Genomic DNA, 11,413 nt, shown 5'->3' with positions numbered 1-11,413 from the left:
CTTGGTCAAAAATAACCATCAACATCATATTTTTCTCGATCTCAGGGCACCTGACCTTCCTTTCTCTCCAAAAGAATTCATTCGCATATTAACATCTTCGAAAATGAAAGCCGCTGTGGGAGGCAGGAGAACAAAGTCAACCCAACCCGAGTTAGAAAGAGACCAGCAATATTAATTTGAAGGGCTTCAAGAACAGAGGAGATGTTTGTTTGCTTGCGATTGGACTGCTTCCAAGCCTTTGCTGCAATAAGTAATCCATTTGCAGGCATTTAATATACCTGCAAATATCTCTTTAATTCTTTTTATGGACGTAAATATCTCTCTGTGAATCGATTATATTTATGCGACAACAATAATAAAAAAATTATAAAGTTTCAATAATCTATGATCGATTATTCTTAACGTTAAAATATATTTTTTATAATAATAATAATAATAATAATAAATTCATGATGAAATTATGAATTTCTAACTATTTGAGACTACGAAATAGCGTATTGTATTGTCAAAGATTAAGGATTCAAGATCTCATTCATGATATCAAATCTCATAAGCACAATTTAGCAAAAAAAGAAAAAGAAAAATCTTGAATGATAATTGAAAAAGATGTTTGCTTGTGTTGATCGTGTGCCTTCAAAAGATCTAACAAGATGGCACAAATTAGACCCCATACAGTGTGAGGTGTCCCCTACTCCACTATTCATCATGCATACATTGCATATCCATTGTGTGGCCACAATTCATGTCTGTGAAAGCAAATCTGGATGCTTAGATTTTGAAGCTTGTTTCTTTGTGGTTGAACTCAGACACCAGCAATAAAAAAACAAGGTGGAATGCTGAATGGAAGTTACTTACGACATAGTTTATTGCACCAACATAATTTTGATGCCCATGAGATGCTTAAAGATTGGAAGACTGGATAAAGCCAAGATTCTGTGACCATAGAAATCAGGAAGAAGGAAGAAAGAGAAAAGCTGGGAGTGCTGAATGGAAGTTAATTAATGTTCCATCTCCCAAACCTAACTATTCTTGATTGATTGGTAGACCATATCTTCCAAACCTAACTACATATTTGATTTGATCAACCATCATTGTTTTTTAGAACCATCAGCATTTGGTAGGCCTGAAAGCAATAAGAGAACACACTCCTTCCACATCCAAACATTATCCTTTATGGTTAAGCATATAACCTCCTTTTCTTGTAAATTAGTCCATTGTTGTTGGAGAATTGAACACAGTTCACAATTGCCACAAGGAGGTATCAAATCTATGGAACTTCAATTTTCATGCTATCAGTAGAGTGTTTGTGGTTTATTAAGTTTAATTTGTGATATATTCTCATTGAAATTAGTACATAAATCTTGTAAATCAAGAAAACATACTTTGTAATAATTTCATATAGACACATCCAAAAATTAGTACATTTTGTATAAACCCTTCGATATCTACGATACTCATACATACAAATACACCAGCATAATCGACATATTTATTGATTGTTAGCGTAATAGTATTAAGAATTTTAATCGATATTAAAAAATATTAGCTAAGTGATGTTCGATTAGTAGCGAATTGTTATTAAGCTATCTTATCCGGTAAAAAAATTAATGGTCGATCAAATCTCATCGAAAAAAAAAAGAAAAAAATGGTTTCTACTTTCAGTATGAGATCTAATTCGTCTCATTTAGCTTTGAGAACTTGTTTTTTATATCTCATGTGTGGGATTAAGTTATCTATCACTTCATCATAACGAGGGAAATGCGTTGACTTCATCCCCAAGGGATCCACTTGGCGCCATCTTGCAGCCCATTTCACGAAGTCAACCTCGTGCTCCGAGCATCAACAGGACACGGGTGGGAAAGCCACACATCGTAAAGTCAACCTTTGCTGAAAGCATCAGCATGACTTGCACATGTAAAACCCATCCACAGAGTCAACCCAAACTCCAATGCAATTGTCGTCTAACAAAAGACGGTGGGATATGTGAACAAAGGAAAGGCTTGCGATCGAGCATAACACAAACGATGCCTTCTCTTTTCCTATTTATGGATGCTTTTGGGAGCACATCCTATTGAAATTGCCGCAGAAGTATCCATAAAATATTGTATGATTTTTGTTGCTTTTCAAAGTAGGGAGGAAATTTAGTAGTTAGAAATAGAAGGATTATAATTCTTGATAGTGATTAACCAAAATTAGTGGGTACTTCTAATCCAACCCATCTAAGAAATCACTCTAGTGATGGACATTTTTTTGGCAATGAGTGATCCACTTGTAAGCATTTTGACTACTATTATTTATACTCAACTATATTTGTATATGTCATAAGTGAATTTACAATCCAAAATACCACCAAGTGTTTAAAAAAATTAATAATTTATTATATTAAAGAGAATATGAGACGCATAAATATAAATAATTTGATCATCTGTCATTTATGCAATCATACACTAATTACGCTTAGGCTTTGGGTTGAAAAATCAAAAATTGGATTTCAAGTACTTATATATATATATATATATATATATATATATATATATATATATATATATATATATAATTGCTACTTAGAAATATTTAAACGGCCAATATCTGAATCAAAGGAGTAAATTATAGGAATAAGACCTAAAAATAACACATTATTTTGTGTTATATATATATATATACATGTATATATATATTAAAATTATCTAATAATTGTTAAAAAGCCGTTGACTTTGTGAGTCTATTTAGAGAGAGAGAGAGAGAGAGAGAGAGGGAGCGAATAGGGCACGAGTCAATGTTCCTCTATGTTGCTTCCTACCCTTTTCGCATTCTCAGCCTCGGAGATGAGAGCAGGGAGCAAGTCAATGTCTCTCTTTCTCACTCCCTTCACTTTTCGCTTTCTCGGCCTCGTCCCCATCTATTACCCTGCTGCCCTATGATGCCCATCTGTACAATCCTCTATTGGGAGGGAGAGCAGACGAGAGAACAGCACGGAGGGAACAGAGAGAAGTTGGTATGGGGAATTGCTTGGGATTCTACCCGGGGTCTCAGAGTCCCTCTGATACCAGGCCGTCGAGTTCAGGTACTGTTGGATCAGAGAAGAAACATAGATTACATTTCTGTCTCTTACAGGGAAAAAATTTCAGATTTTTATATGGTTCTGATTCGTCCGGCTATTTGTTCAAATTCCCCATCTGACGTTTTTTTTTGCGTCGGTTTGTTGGCTCTCCTGGTTGAATTGCAGATCATGGAAGTTTGATTCTTGTTCAATTGTTCTGTTGGTTTGATCGTGTAGCTGCAAGATTGCGTTTTTCCTTCAATTCATTTCAGCTTCCGTGCCTCTAGACACTCCATTCGCAAGAAAGATGAAATCTTTTGTTTTCTTGTTTGCTCAGATTGTGTGCGAAATCCTCATAATTATTGAATAAAATTGTTGGTACTATATCATTATGAATTGGGCGTTAGTATTCATTTAGAATTCCAAAATCAAGATTTGATTTTTGACCTGGAGATTCCCATTTCTCTGAAGCCTTCTCTAGTTTACGGTTCCAATTGTGTTTTATTAGGGGTAAGTTTAACTCTTTATCATTTATATTCCCTTCCTCTCTTCTGATCACAGCGCACTCGACATCAAAGGCTAGTGGTAGCACCGTCACCGAGAAGCTTTCGACCCTCAGCGGCAGCAACTTTAGTCAGTCTATTGTCAGTGGCGCAAGCACAGATGAGGGGTTTCTGGATGGCCAGATTCTGGAGGTGCCAAATCTTCGAGTCTTTACGTTTTCTGAGCTAAAGATTGCCACGAGAAATTTCAAGCCTGATACAGTACTTGGGGAAGGTGGATTTGGGAGAGTGTACAAGGGATGGGTGGAGGAGAAGACTCTGAATCCGGCAAAGAGTGGAATTGGAATGGTGGTTGCTGTGAAGAAACTGAACCCTGAGAGCATGCAAGGGTTGGAGCAATGGCAGGTGAAACTCCCAATCATCGTAAAGCTAAAAAGAATTTGATGTCATTATTCAGAATATTGCTATTTTGGTTCTTTAGTTATTGAAATAATCCTATTCCCTTGCTTTTATTAGTTAATAACCTGTGTTTGCTTTTACAATATATGTTTGAATGCATGCATATATTCTTTCTTATTTCAGGCATATAGATGTTGTTTCGAGCAATAGCATCTGTTTTGGATAATTTTCTGAAGAAGATTTTTACCAAATAAATAAAAATAAAAATCATAATGTCAAACCAATTTTCCATCTTCATTTTGTATCATGTGATTCTAATAGATAAATTGTTTATTATATTTTTGTAGTTTCTTTGGTGCTATTTTCCACTTATGATGCATTGGGAACCATGGCAATATATAGTCAGAAAGTCCAATTTATACGTAGAAGGCATTCTCTGTTCATAACCTTTAAGTTCAGTGTTAAATTTAGCAAGTTTTATTAGGTCTCATCTGCATTGGTGTACTTCAATATTTTGATTTTAGCATTTAAGAAGTGACTGACTGATGGAAGGAGACAGAAGATGCTGTGTCTACATTCTTGCTGTTTTATGGAAGGCCACTACAGTACTGTTATTTTAGCACAAAAGAATGCGTAGTTTTTGTGTTAATTACACTTAATGCAACTAAGATTACTAGCATTACTTACGGTTGCAGTCAACTAAGATTACAGTAGTCGACTGTTATTGTAGTTTCTTCGAGGTTATTTTCTAGTTATAATACATTGAAAACCAGTGTCATATTATCAGACAGTCCAATTAGGTAGGAGTCACTCTGTTCAAAACCCTGTAAGTTCAATGTTAAATTTAGTAAGGTTTATTGGGTTTTATCTGCAATGGTGTTGTTCAATATTTTGATTTTAGCATTTAAGAGGAGACTGACTGATGAAAAGAGACAGAAGATGCAGTGTCTACACAGTTGACTATTATTTTAGCACAAAAGAATGTGTAGCTTTTGTGTTGATTCCACTTAATGCAACTAAGATTTCTAAAGTTACTTATTGTTGCAGTCTGAAGTGAATTTCCTAGGACGGCTTTCTCATCCAAACCTCGTCAAGCTCTTGGGCTACTGTCTGGAGGACAAGGAGCTTCTCCTTGTATACGAGTACATGTCAAAGGGCAGCTTGGAGAACCACCTCTTCAGAAGTGAGTTCAATGGCAAATGCTGCTTTCCTATTAATGTAAAGATCAAAGTTATCATTGAATACTGGTGATGCATTGCATCTTTATATTTATATACACACACACATCATGCAATTACATTCTACTAATGCAGGCTCAATTCTATTTGTTATTTGATTCTGTTGTTAAAATACCAAACCTGACCACAGTATTGGAAACTTTTTGATGTTGTAGGAATGATATCAAAATGCTATGCTACTATCTAACTTCTCAAGGCTTAAATCATTTGGCTTCTGTTTTCACCACAAAACAAAGTCTGTCGATTTTTCTGTTTTGGAATCAAGTATTTTATTTCCATGCTCATGACATAGAAATATACAATGTTCCTCTCCCTCAAATTAAAACTTTGTACAAAGGGCATCCCCGGCATCCCCAGTCAAGAAAATTCTAGCTTAAAAAATTTCAGCTAATTCTTGAACTCAAAAATTTACTGAAATTGTATGTTGTGTTAAAAGAACCTAGAGTTATTTCTTCTCTTGAACTGCTCTTGGAATGATGTTACTAATCATGTAAGTTCAGTAAGATAGTGTTTGAGAAGTAAATTTTCTTTTGAGGCAGAAGGGTCAGCTTTTGAGCCACTTTCTTGGAGCCTTAGGCTGAAGATAGCAATAGGTGCAGCTCGAGGCCTTGCATTCTTGCATACATCAGAGAAGCAAGTCATCTACCGGGACTTCAAGGCTTCTAACATCCTCCTTGACTCGGTAAAAATGTTGCCCTCAGAGCCTCATATGCTTTCTCAATCCAAGCGATCTGTTTATGCATTTTCTTGTCTCTTGTGTAGAACTATAATGCAAAACTCTCGGACTTTGGTCTAGCGAAGCATGGACCGAGTGGTGGAGACTCACATGTCACTACACGAGTCATGGGCACCTATGGATATGCAGCTCCAGAATATGTCGCTACTGGTATGTATTTTCAATGATTTGCACTCACTGCTTCAAATCTTGTGCAAATAAATATGAGTAGCTACTGCATAAGAAACTGGATTACTTTTCACATATCGAAATGTGGAGTCTGCTCAATCTATAATTGAAAGGCCATCAGTTGCTTCATCATTCAAATGTTCAAGTGGTAAAAAAACTGCTATTTTGTGGAAGACATAATGTTCTAGTGTATAACAGCACATTATTCATTAGTCCACTTCTTACTCCTATATTAGAACTAAAAACTTAATGGATCTTGTTTGCTCTAGTATCTCGTAAGATGTTTCTGCTATCTTTTGTATTTACATGAACTATTCCTAATATGATTCTTATTCTGTAACAAATTCCCTTGCTCATCCAGGTCATTTATATGTGAAGAGTGATGTGTATGGATTCGGAGTTATGTTACTGGAAATGCTTTCTGGTCAGCGGGCTCTCGACACAAATCGTCCAAGCGGGCAACACAACTTGATAGATTTTGCTAGACCAATGTTAGCCGATAGGAGAAAGTTGGCCCGACTAATAGACAATCGGCTCGACGGGCAATACTCCTCGAAAGGGGCTTATCAAGTTGCGCAGCTGACTCTAAAATGTCTTGCCGGTGATCCTAGGAGCCGTCCATCTATGAAAGAAGTGGTGCAGACACTAGAGAAGATTGAAGCCTTAAAAAGCAGGTCGAGAGACGCTAAAAATGTCTCCCATTAGGCCATTCCTTCCTGTCTTGGCCAGAGCTCCTCACAACACACCCACTGACTGCTTCATCCAAGGCATGGAATTTCTTAGCAAACTCCTAAAGAAAGATGGTGATAGCAAGCTTCAGTCGAGTGAGTTTTGCTTGTAAAAATCACTCCCCATTTTTGTATGTTCTAGTTTGCTTGTCATTTTTGGCAATGAATTGTTTGAGATAATGACTCTAATATGATAATGAGCTGAAAGTTCCAGTTTGAGTCATTGCACGCCTTGCATAAGCATTTTACCATATGGAATTTGGAAGCACAATAGCTGCTTTTAGACAGTGGCTTCTCTTTTTTTTCTTTTTATTCATGTGGTGGATTATTCTAGTGTTGTTTTCACAAAAGGCAACCTTTCATTGATCAGTAAGGTGGAAAAGGGAAGACAAAGTCTTGGACAACCAGCTTAACTTTTCATGCAGATCATGAATAAATGGGAATCCATATTAATTAAGAAAAAAATATTGAAGACTAGGGATTTTTACATACCCAGAAAAATTCTTGGACAAGACTAGTTAGTTCATGACCATGACTGCTAGGTCACCACAACTGGAACTCTAAACCAATTTGAGATGAAAAGGAGATCACCATAAAAGTTTAGTGAACATTTCTGTGTCCAAACCTCATTGAGCCCATCTGTATGATCTTAATATTTTGGTTCTCTTCTTCATGTTGCCATATCTAAACACCAGAACAAATAGTGGTCTTTGTGATCCCTGGCAGACATGAGGAGCAATAATAGAGTGTTGTTGTGGACCAACATATCCTGTGAGTCAAAGTGCCATACACGTCCAAGCTTTATTGAAGTCACATTTGTACTAAATACCTTATTTAGTGCCTCTGATTCAGAAACATGCAGTTTTCGAATGGGCTTAGGGTGATGATGTTATGATCTATGTATCATTTTGTTCCTTCTGAAATTTTTCCTGAAGTAACATACAGCCATCAAACACACAGTGACACACAATAATATATATAAGCTATACATTCAGAGCATTGAAGACACTTGCAACTTCTTAAAGCATCGAGTTCCATCATACACCATGCAATTTTTAGATCAAAGAGTAGAAGTAGCTTTTCCTTGTTGATGCTTCTCATAGGATAATAAAGCTTGGGATAACTCAACCAGTCGCTAAACGTGCTCGCACTTGCGCATGAGCTGCAAGAGGGATTTGGCCTTCCTCTGTCCTCGGTTGGTTCCACTCTTCTCCACCTCGCGGACATGATCGTACACGCCAAACTGCAGTGCGGCCAACAGGAAGGAAGAACCGTGCGATCCCAACTCAAGCAGCACGGAGAGTGCGCATTCCCTGTTCTTGGGGGTGCCATCCTTTATCAACCGCACAAGAGCTTCGATGAACGGCAGCTGCCCAATGGCGGCCCGCCCGTCGGGGTGTGATGCCAGGAGAAGGAAGATGGAGAGGGCCTCATCGACCATGCCGAGGTTCTTGTCATCCAACACTTGGCGTAGGGGAGCCACGACTCCGGCTTCGATGGCTCTCGCTTTGTTTCTGTGGTTCAGAACCAAGTTGAAGAGAGCAGTGGCCGCATCTTTCTTCCCTCTTATGGTCCCGTTCTGCAGAAGGTTCACCAGTGGCGGGATGCCGTTCATACTTCCTATCGTCACCTTGTTCTCGTCCAGCATCGACAGACTGAACAAGGCTGCGGCTGAGTTCTCCTGCGCCTCCACAGTGCCGCTCTTCAAGATCTCGATTATCAAGGGAATCGCGCCCTCCTTGGCTATGAGCCGCTTGTTCCCCTCGTCGATCGACAAGTTCAGCAGAGCTGTGACGGTGTGTTCTTGGATCTTGGAGTCGGGATACGGCAGAAGGCTGACCAGCGCAGGGATCCCTCCGTGCTTGGCGATGGCAACTCTGTTGTCGGGATTCTCCTTAGAAAGCATGCGCAGCTTCTTCACCGCCCTCCGTTGCGCGTCGAGATGAATGCTGGACAAGTCGCCCACCAACGAAGGGATCTCTTCCTTGCGTTCGGAATGATCAGGGTCCTGTTCCGGTTCCCGTTTCAGCAACTCCACCTTGTTCCTCTCGCACCACTGCAAGATCAGGTTCCGAAGCGCGTAGTTTGGAGCCAGCGAAAGGTGAGCTAAAGTTTGTCTCGTCTTCGGGCACGTCCGATGACCGGCCTCCAACCACATCTGTATGCTTCGTCGTTCGTACGTCTGCGAGAAGGGAAAGAAGAAGTAGTCGTCAGCAAACATCCGGCTATCACACGACCCAAAGTCTAACCCAAATGAGGCGGCTTCAAGCACCTGCCCCGTCGCAACGATGACGGGATCCATCATGATCTCCAGAGATATGGGGCAGAGGAAGTCATTGGGGATCATCAGAGATGGACACTTCTCGAGATACTTAGGCAATGTGACGTCGCTCAACCCATTAGTATCTTCGATGCCCGCGGTCTGCTTGAATTTGTTGAGCAGGTCGATGATCTGCTGGGTGCTCTCGCCATTTTGCCCGCATCTTTCTTTTACGAGTTTTTTGATGGCCATTGTTTCTGCTCTCAGGTCTGGGAGAGTCTGCAGCTCCAGATTCTTAGCTAGCCTTTCGATGATGGCTCCATCCGCGTTTCGATCATCCCTTTTAGAGATCACCACCATCAGATCCATAGCGAGCTCCATGTCTTGAGTATCCGTCCTCCTCTTTGCCCTTCTCAATTGCACGCTCATCAGCTCAACCTGCAAGAAGGGGGAGCGTGGATGATCAATCCTTGCCTTGGAACAACAGAAGAAGTTTGTAGCACCGCATGTAAAGGACAAGAAGCCTACTTGCTCCTTCACTTCATCTGAAATGCCAATCTCCTCGTATGGCATGCCATGCAACGCATGATTCAACTTCTCATAGACCATATGAAATCTGCCCATTACCGCCTCACCCTCCAACGCCTAATAAGAAGAACGAAGAGAAACTTGAGAAGGAAGAGTTTCAGAAACACCATCAAGTGTCTTCAATTACCAGATATATCTTGCTCCCATCGTGGCAGCACCTCAGCAACTTCTTGGCGGCCGTGAACGCCTTGAGGAGGCTGCAAAGGCGGGCGTAGGCAGCATCGGGGATGGGACCCTCGAGCTCCTGGATCTCCTCCAGCAGCGGCGTCACCAGCTTCATCCGCCGCACCAAGTTGAAGGACTCCTTCCTCTGCGTCCTGCGGTAGTCACCGAACGCCGCGACGGAGTCGATGATCACCTTTAGCTCCCGTATCAGGTCGTCCACGTCGTGCTCTCTCTCGCCCGCCACTGCCACCGCGGCCGCCTCCCGCTCCTTCTCTCTTCCTCCGTCGGCGGCTACGGCGGGGTTCTTCTCCTCCTCCACGTCTCCCATGTCGGATTCGTTGTTGTGATCCAAGACCAGGCTCAACAAATCCAAGAAGGAAGGGAGGAGGAGAAGGGATCGGTCATGGGGCAGAGCAATGGGAAGAGGAAGAGGGGGGGTGGTGGGGGAGAAGAACCCCGGATACCAACACCGACTCCCACTGTGCTGTATACGAGCAAGTTTCGGGGAGATGATAGACGCAGCATAATTTTCGCGCGCGCGCGCTTCGGTGGCGGAAGCCGAAGAGGCGCAAATAAAGCAAGACAGTTGATATTCACACCCCTCATTTCTCGATCTGCGCTCTCCTTTTAGAGAGAAGTTGAGGTACACTTTGAACGAGACAGGGTCAATTTATCGTCTTGCCGCTATAATTGGTAGGGTCCGCCGAGAGCTTGGCATGACCATCAAAATGCAACGGCCGCTGACAATGAGAGAAGACCAATATCGGCCGTCCATTCCTACAACGGACGGTCAAGAAATCTTGGTGCCCGAATTTGGGCTTTTTCTGATCGGTATTAATTCTTCTTACTAAGTAAAATATACGTATAAACCTATGACTAATCCCGTGCTGGACTTTGATGTCACGAAATAACTACTTTATTTATTTATACATCATTTTTCAATTAGTTTTGTCAATATTTGTTAATGAACAAAGTCCACTAAAAAAATACTCACAACTTCTCATTATTCCTTATATTATAATGATTGAAAAAAATAAAAATTAAAAGTATTTAAAAATTAACGATCAAGAACATAAGGTCGATGCAAGATTAATGTAATTCGACAATATCTATATTCACGAAAAGAATCAAATTTGAACTCCTTATATTGAGTTTGAACTCCTTATAATATTCTCTCACATAAATATATAGTATATTTATATATTTTTATCTCAAATATTTTTCACATATTATTATCCCTCAATTAAAGTGTAAAGACACAGGAAACATTTATAGAACAATAATTTTTTTTCTCACAAAGATTTCTTCTCGTTTCGAAATTCCTTATACTTGGAGTACACTATGTTCATAAATCCTATTTCTTGATTTGTGCGTGTTATCCTTACGCAAGAGGTCATGTTAATCTACTTTGTATCTTTCCAATTTTATCGAATGTCTCCGAAGAGACGTCATCATAAATCCTAAAATACGAATATTCTCGTAGCTTGTGAGATTACCTTTTTAGTGTTCTTTTATGTTTGATTGATGCAGAATGCTTTCCAAATAGTATATTGTCTGTGGACATTGTTCAGAACAATGCTGTAGCTGC

The 11,413-nt window shown here is 40.0% G+C and overlaps 2 protein-coding genes and 1 non-coding gene across 3 annotated transcripts; 1 reads left to right on the top strand and 2 right to left on the bottom strand.

Moving 5' to 3' along the window:
* The first annotated feature begins 2,835 nt into the window (after window positions 1–2,835).
* LOC135635718 (probable serine/threonine-protein kinase PIX13) lies at window positions 2,836–7,031 on the top strand. The gene is made up of 6 exons (XM_065147000.1): window positions 2,836–3,064; window positions 3,602–3,948; window positions 4,990–5,125; window positions 5,720–5,862; window positions 5,943–6,066; window positions 6,446–7,031. Exons 1-6 carry the CDS (start codon window positions 2,998–3,000, stop codon window positions 6,787–6,789), a joined length of 1,161 nt encoding a protein of 386 aa, XP_065003072.1. The 5' UTR covers window positions 2,836–2,997; the 3' UTR covers window positions 6,790–7,031.
* An 863-nt stretch (window positions 7,032–7,894) lies between these two features.
* Window positions 7,895–10,256, bottom strand: LOC135635683 (U-box domain-containing protein 15-like). The gene is made up of 4 exons (XM_065146933.1): window positions 9,788–10,256; window positions 9,601–9,717; window positions 9,085–9,510; window positions 7,895–8,994 (listed from the first exon to the last, which is right to left on the bottom strand). The coding sequence occupies exons 1-4, from the start codon at window positions 10,151–10,153 to the stop codon at window positions 7,948–7,950; spliced, it is 1,956 nt and encodes a 651-aa protein (XP_065003005.1). The 5' UTR covers window positions 10,154–10,256; the 3' UTR covers window positions 7,895–7,947.
* Window positions 10,257–11,172: 916 nt separating this feature from the next.
* On the bottom strand, window positions 11,173–11,272 carry LOC135637437 (U6 spliceosomal RNA). The gene has a single exon (XR_010496283.1). It is a non-coding gene; the product is annotated as a U6 spliceosomal RNA (small nuclear RNA).
* Window positions 11,273–11,413: the final 141 nt, after the last annotated feature.

The sequence above is a fragment of the Musa acuminata genome, chromosome BXJ3-4 (assembly GCF_036884655.1).
Source record: "Musa acuminata AAA Group cultivar baxijiao chromosome BXJ3-4, Cavendish_Baxijiao_AAA, whole genome shotgun sequence".
NCBI classification, from domain to species: domain Eukaryota; kingdom Viridiplantae; phylum Streptophyta; class Magnoliopsida; order Zingiberales; family Musaceae; genus Musa; species Musa acuminata.
The sequence above is the reverse complement of the archived record's forward strand: the minus strand, read 5'-3'. Positions and strand labels throughout refer to the sequence as shown.

Coding starts and splice junctions, on each gene's coding strand:
- LOC135635718 (XM_065147000.1), top strand. CDS start 2,998: ATGGGGAATTGCTTGGGATTCTACCCGGGGTCTCAGAGTCCCTCTGAT. Junction 3,065..3,601: donor TACCAGGCCGTCGAGTTCAG/GTACTGTTGGAT, acceptor TTCTGATCACAG/CGCACTCGACATCAAAGGCT. Junction 5,126..5,719: donor GGAGAACCACCTCTTCAGAA/GTGAGTTCAATG, acceptor CTTTTGAGGCAG/AAGGGTCAGCTTTTGAGCCA.
- LOC135635683 (XM_065146933.1), bottom strand. CDS start 10,153: ATGGGAGACGTGGAGGAGGAGAAGAACCCCGCCGTAGCCGCCGACGGA. Junction 9,511..9,600: donor CAGATGAAGTGAAGGAGCAA/GTAGGCTTCTTG, acceptor CCCTTCTTGCAG/GTTGAGCTGATGAGCGTGCA. Junction 8,995..9,084: donor TCATCGTTGCGACGGGGCAG/GTGCTTGAAGCC, acceptor CCCTTCTCGCAG/ACGTACGAACGACGAAGCAT.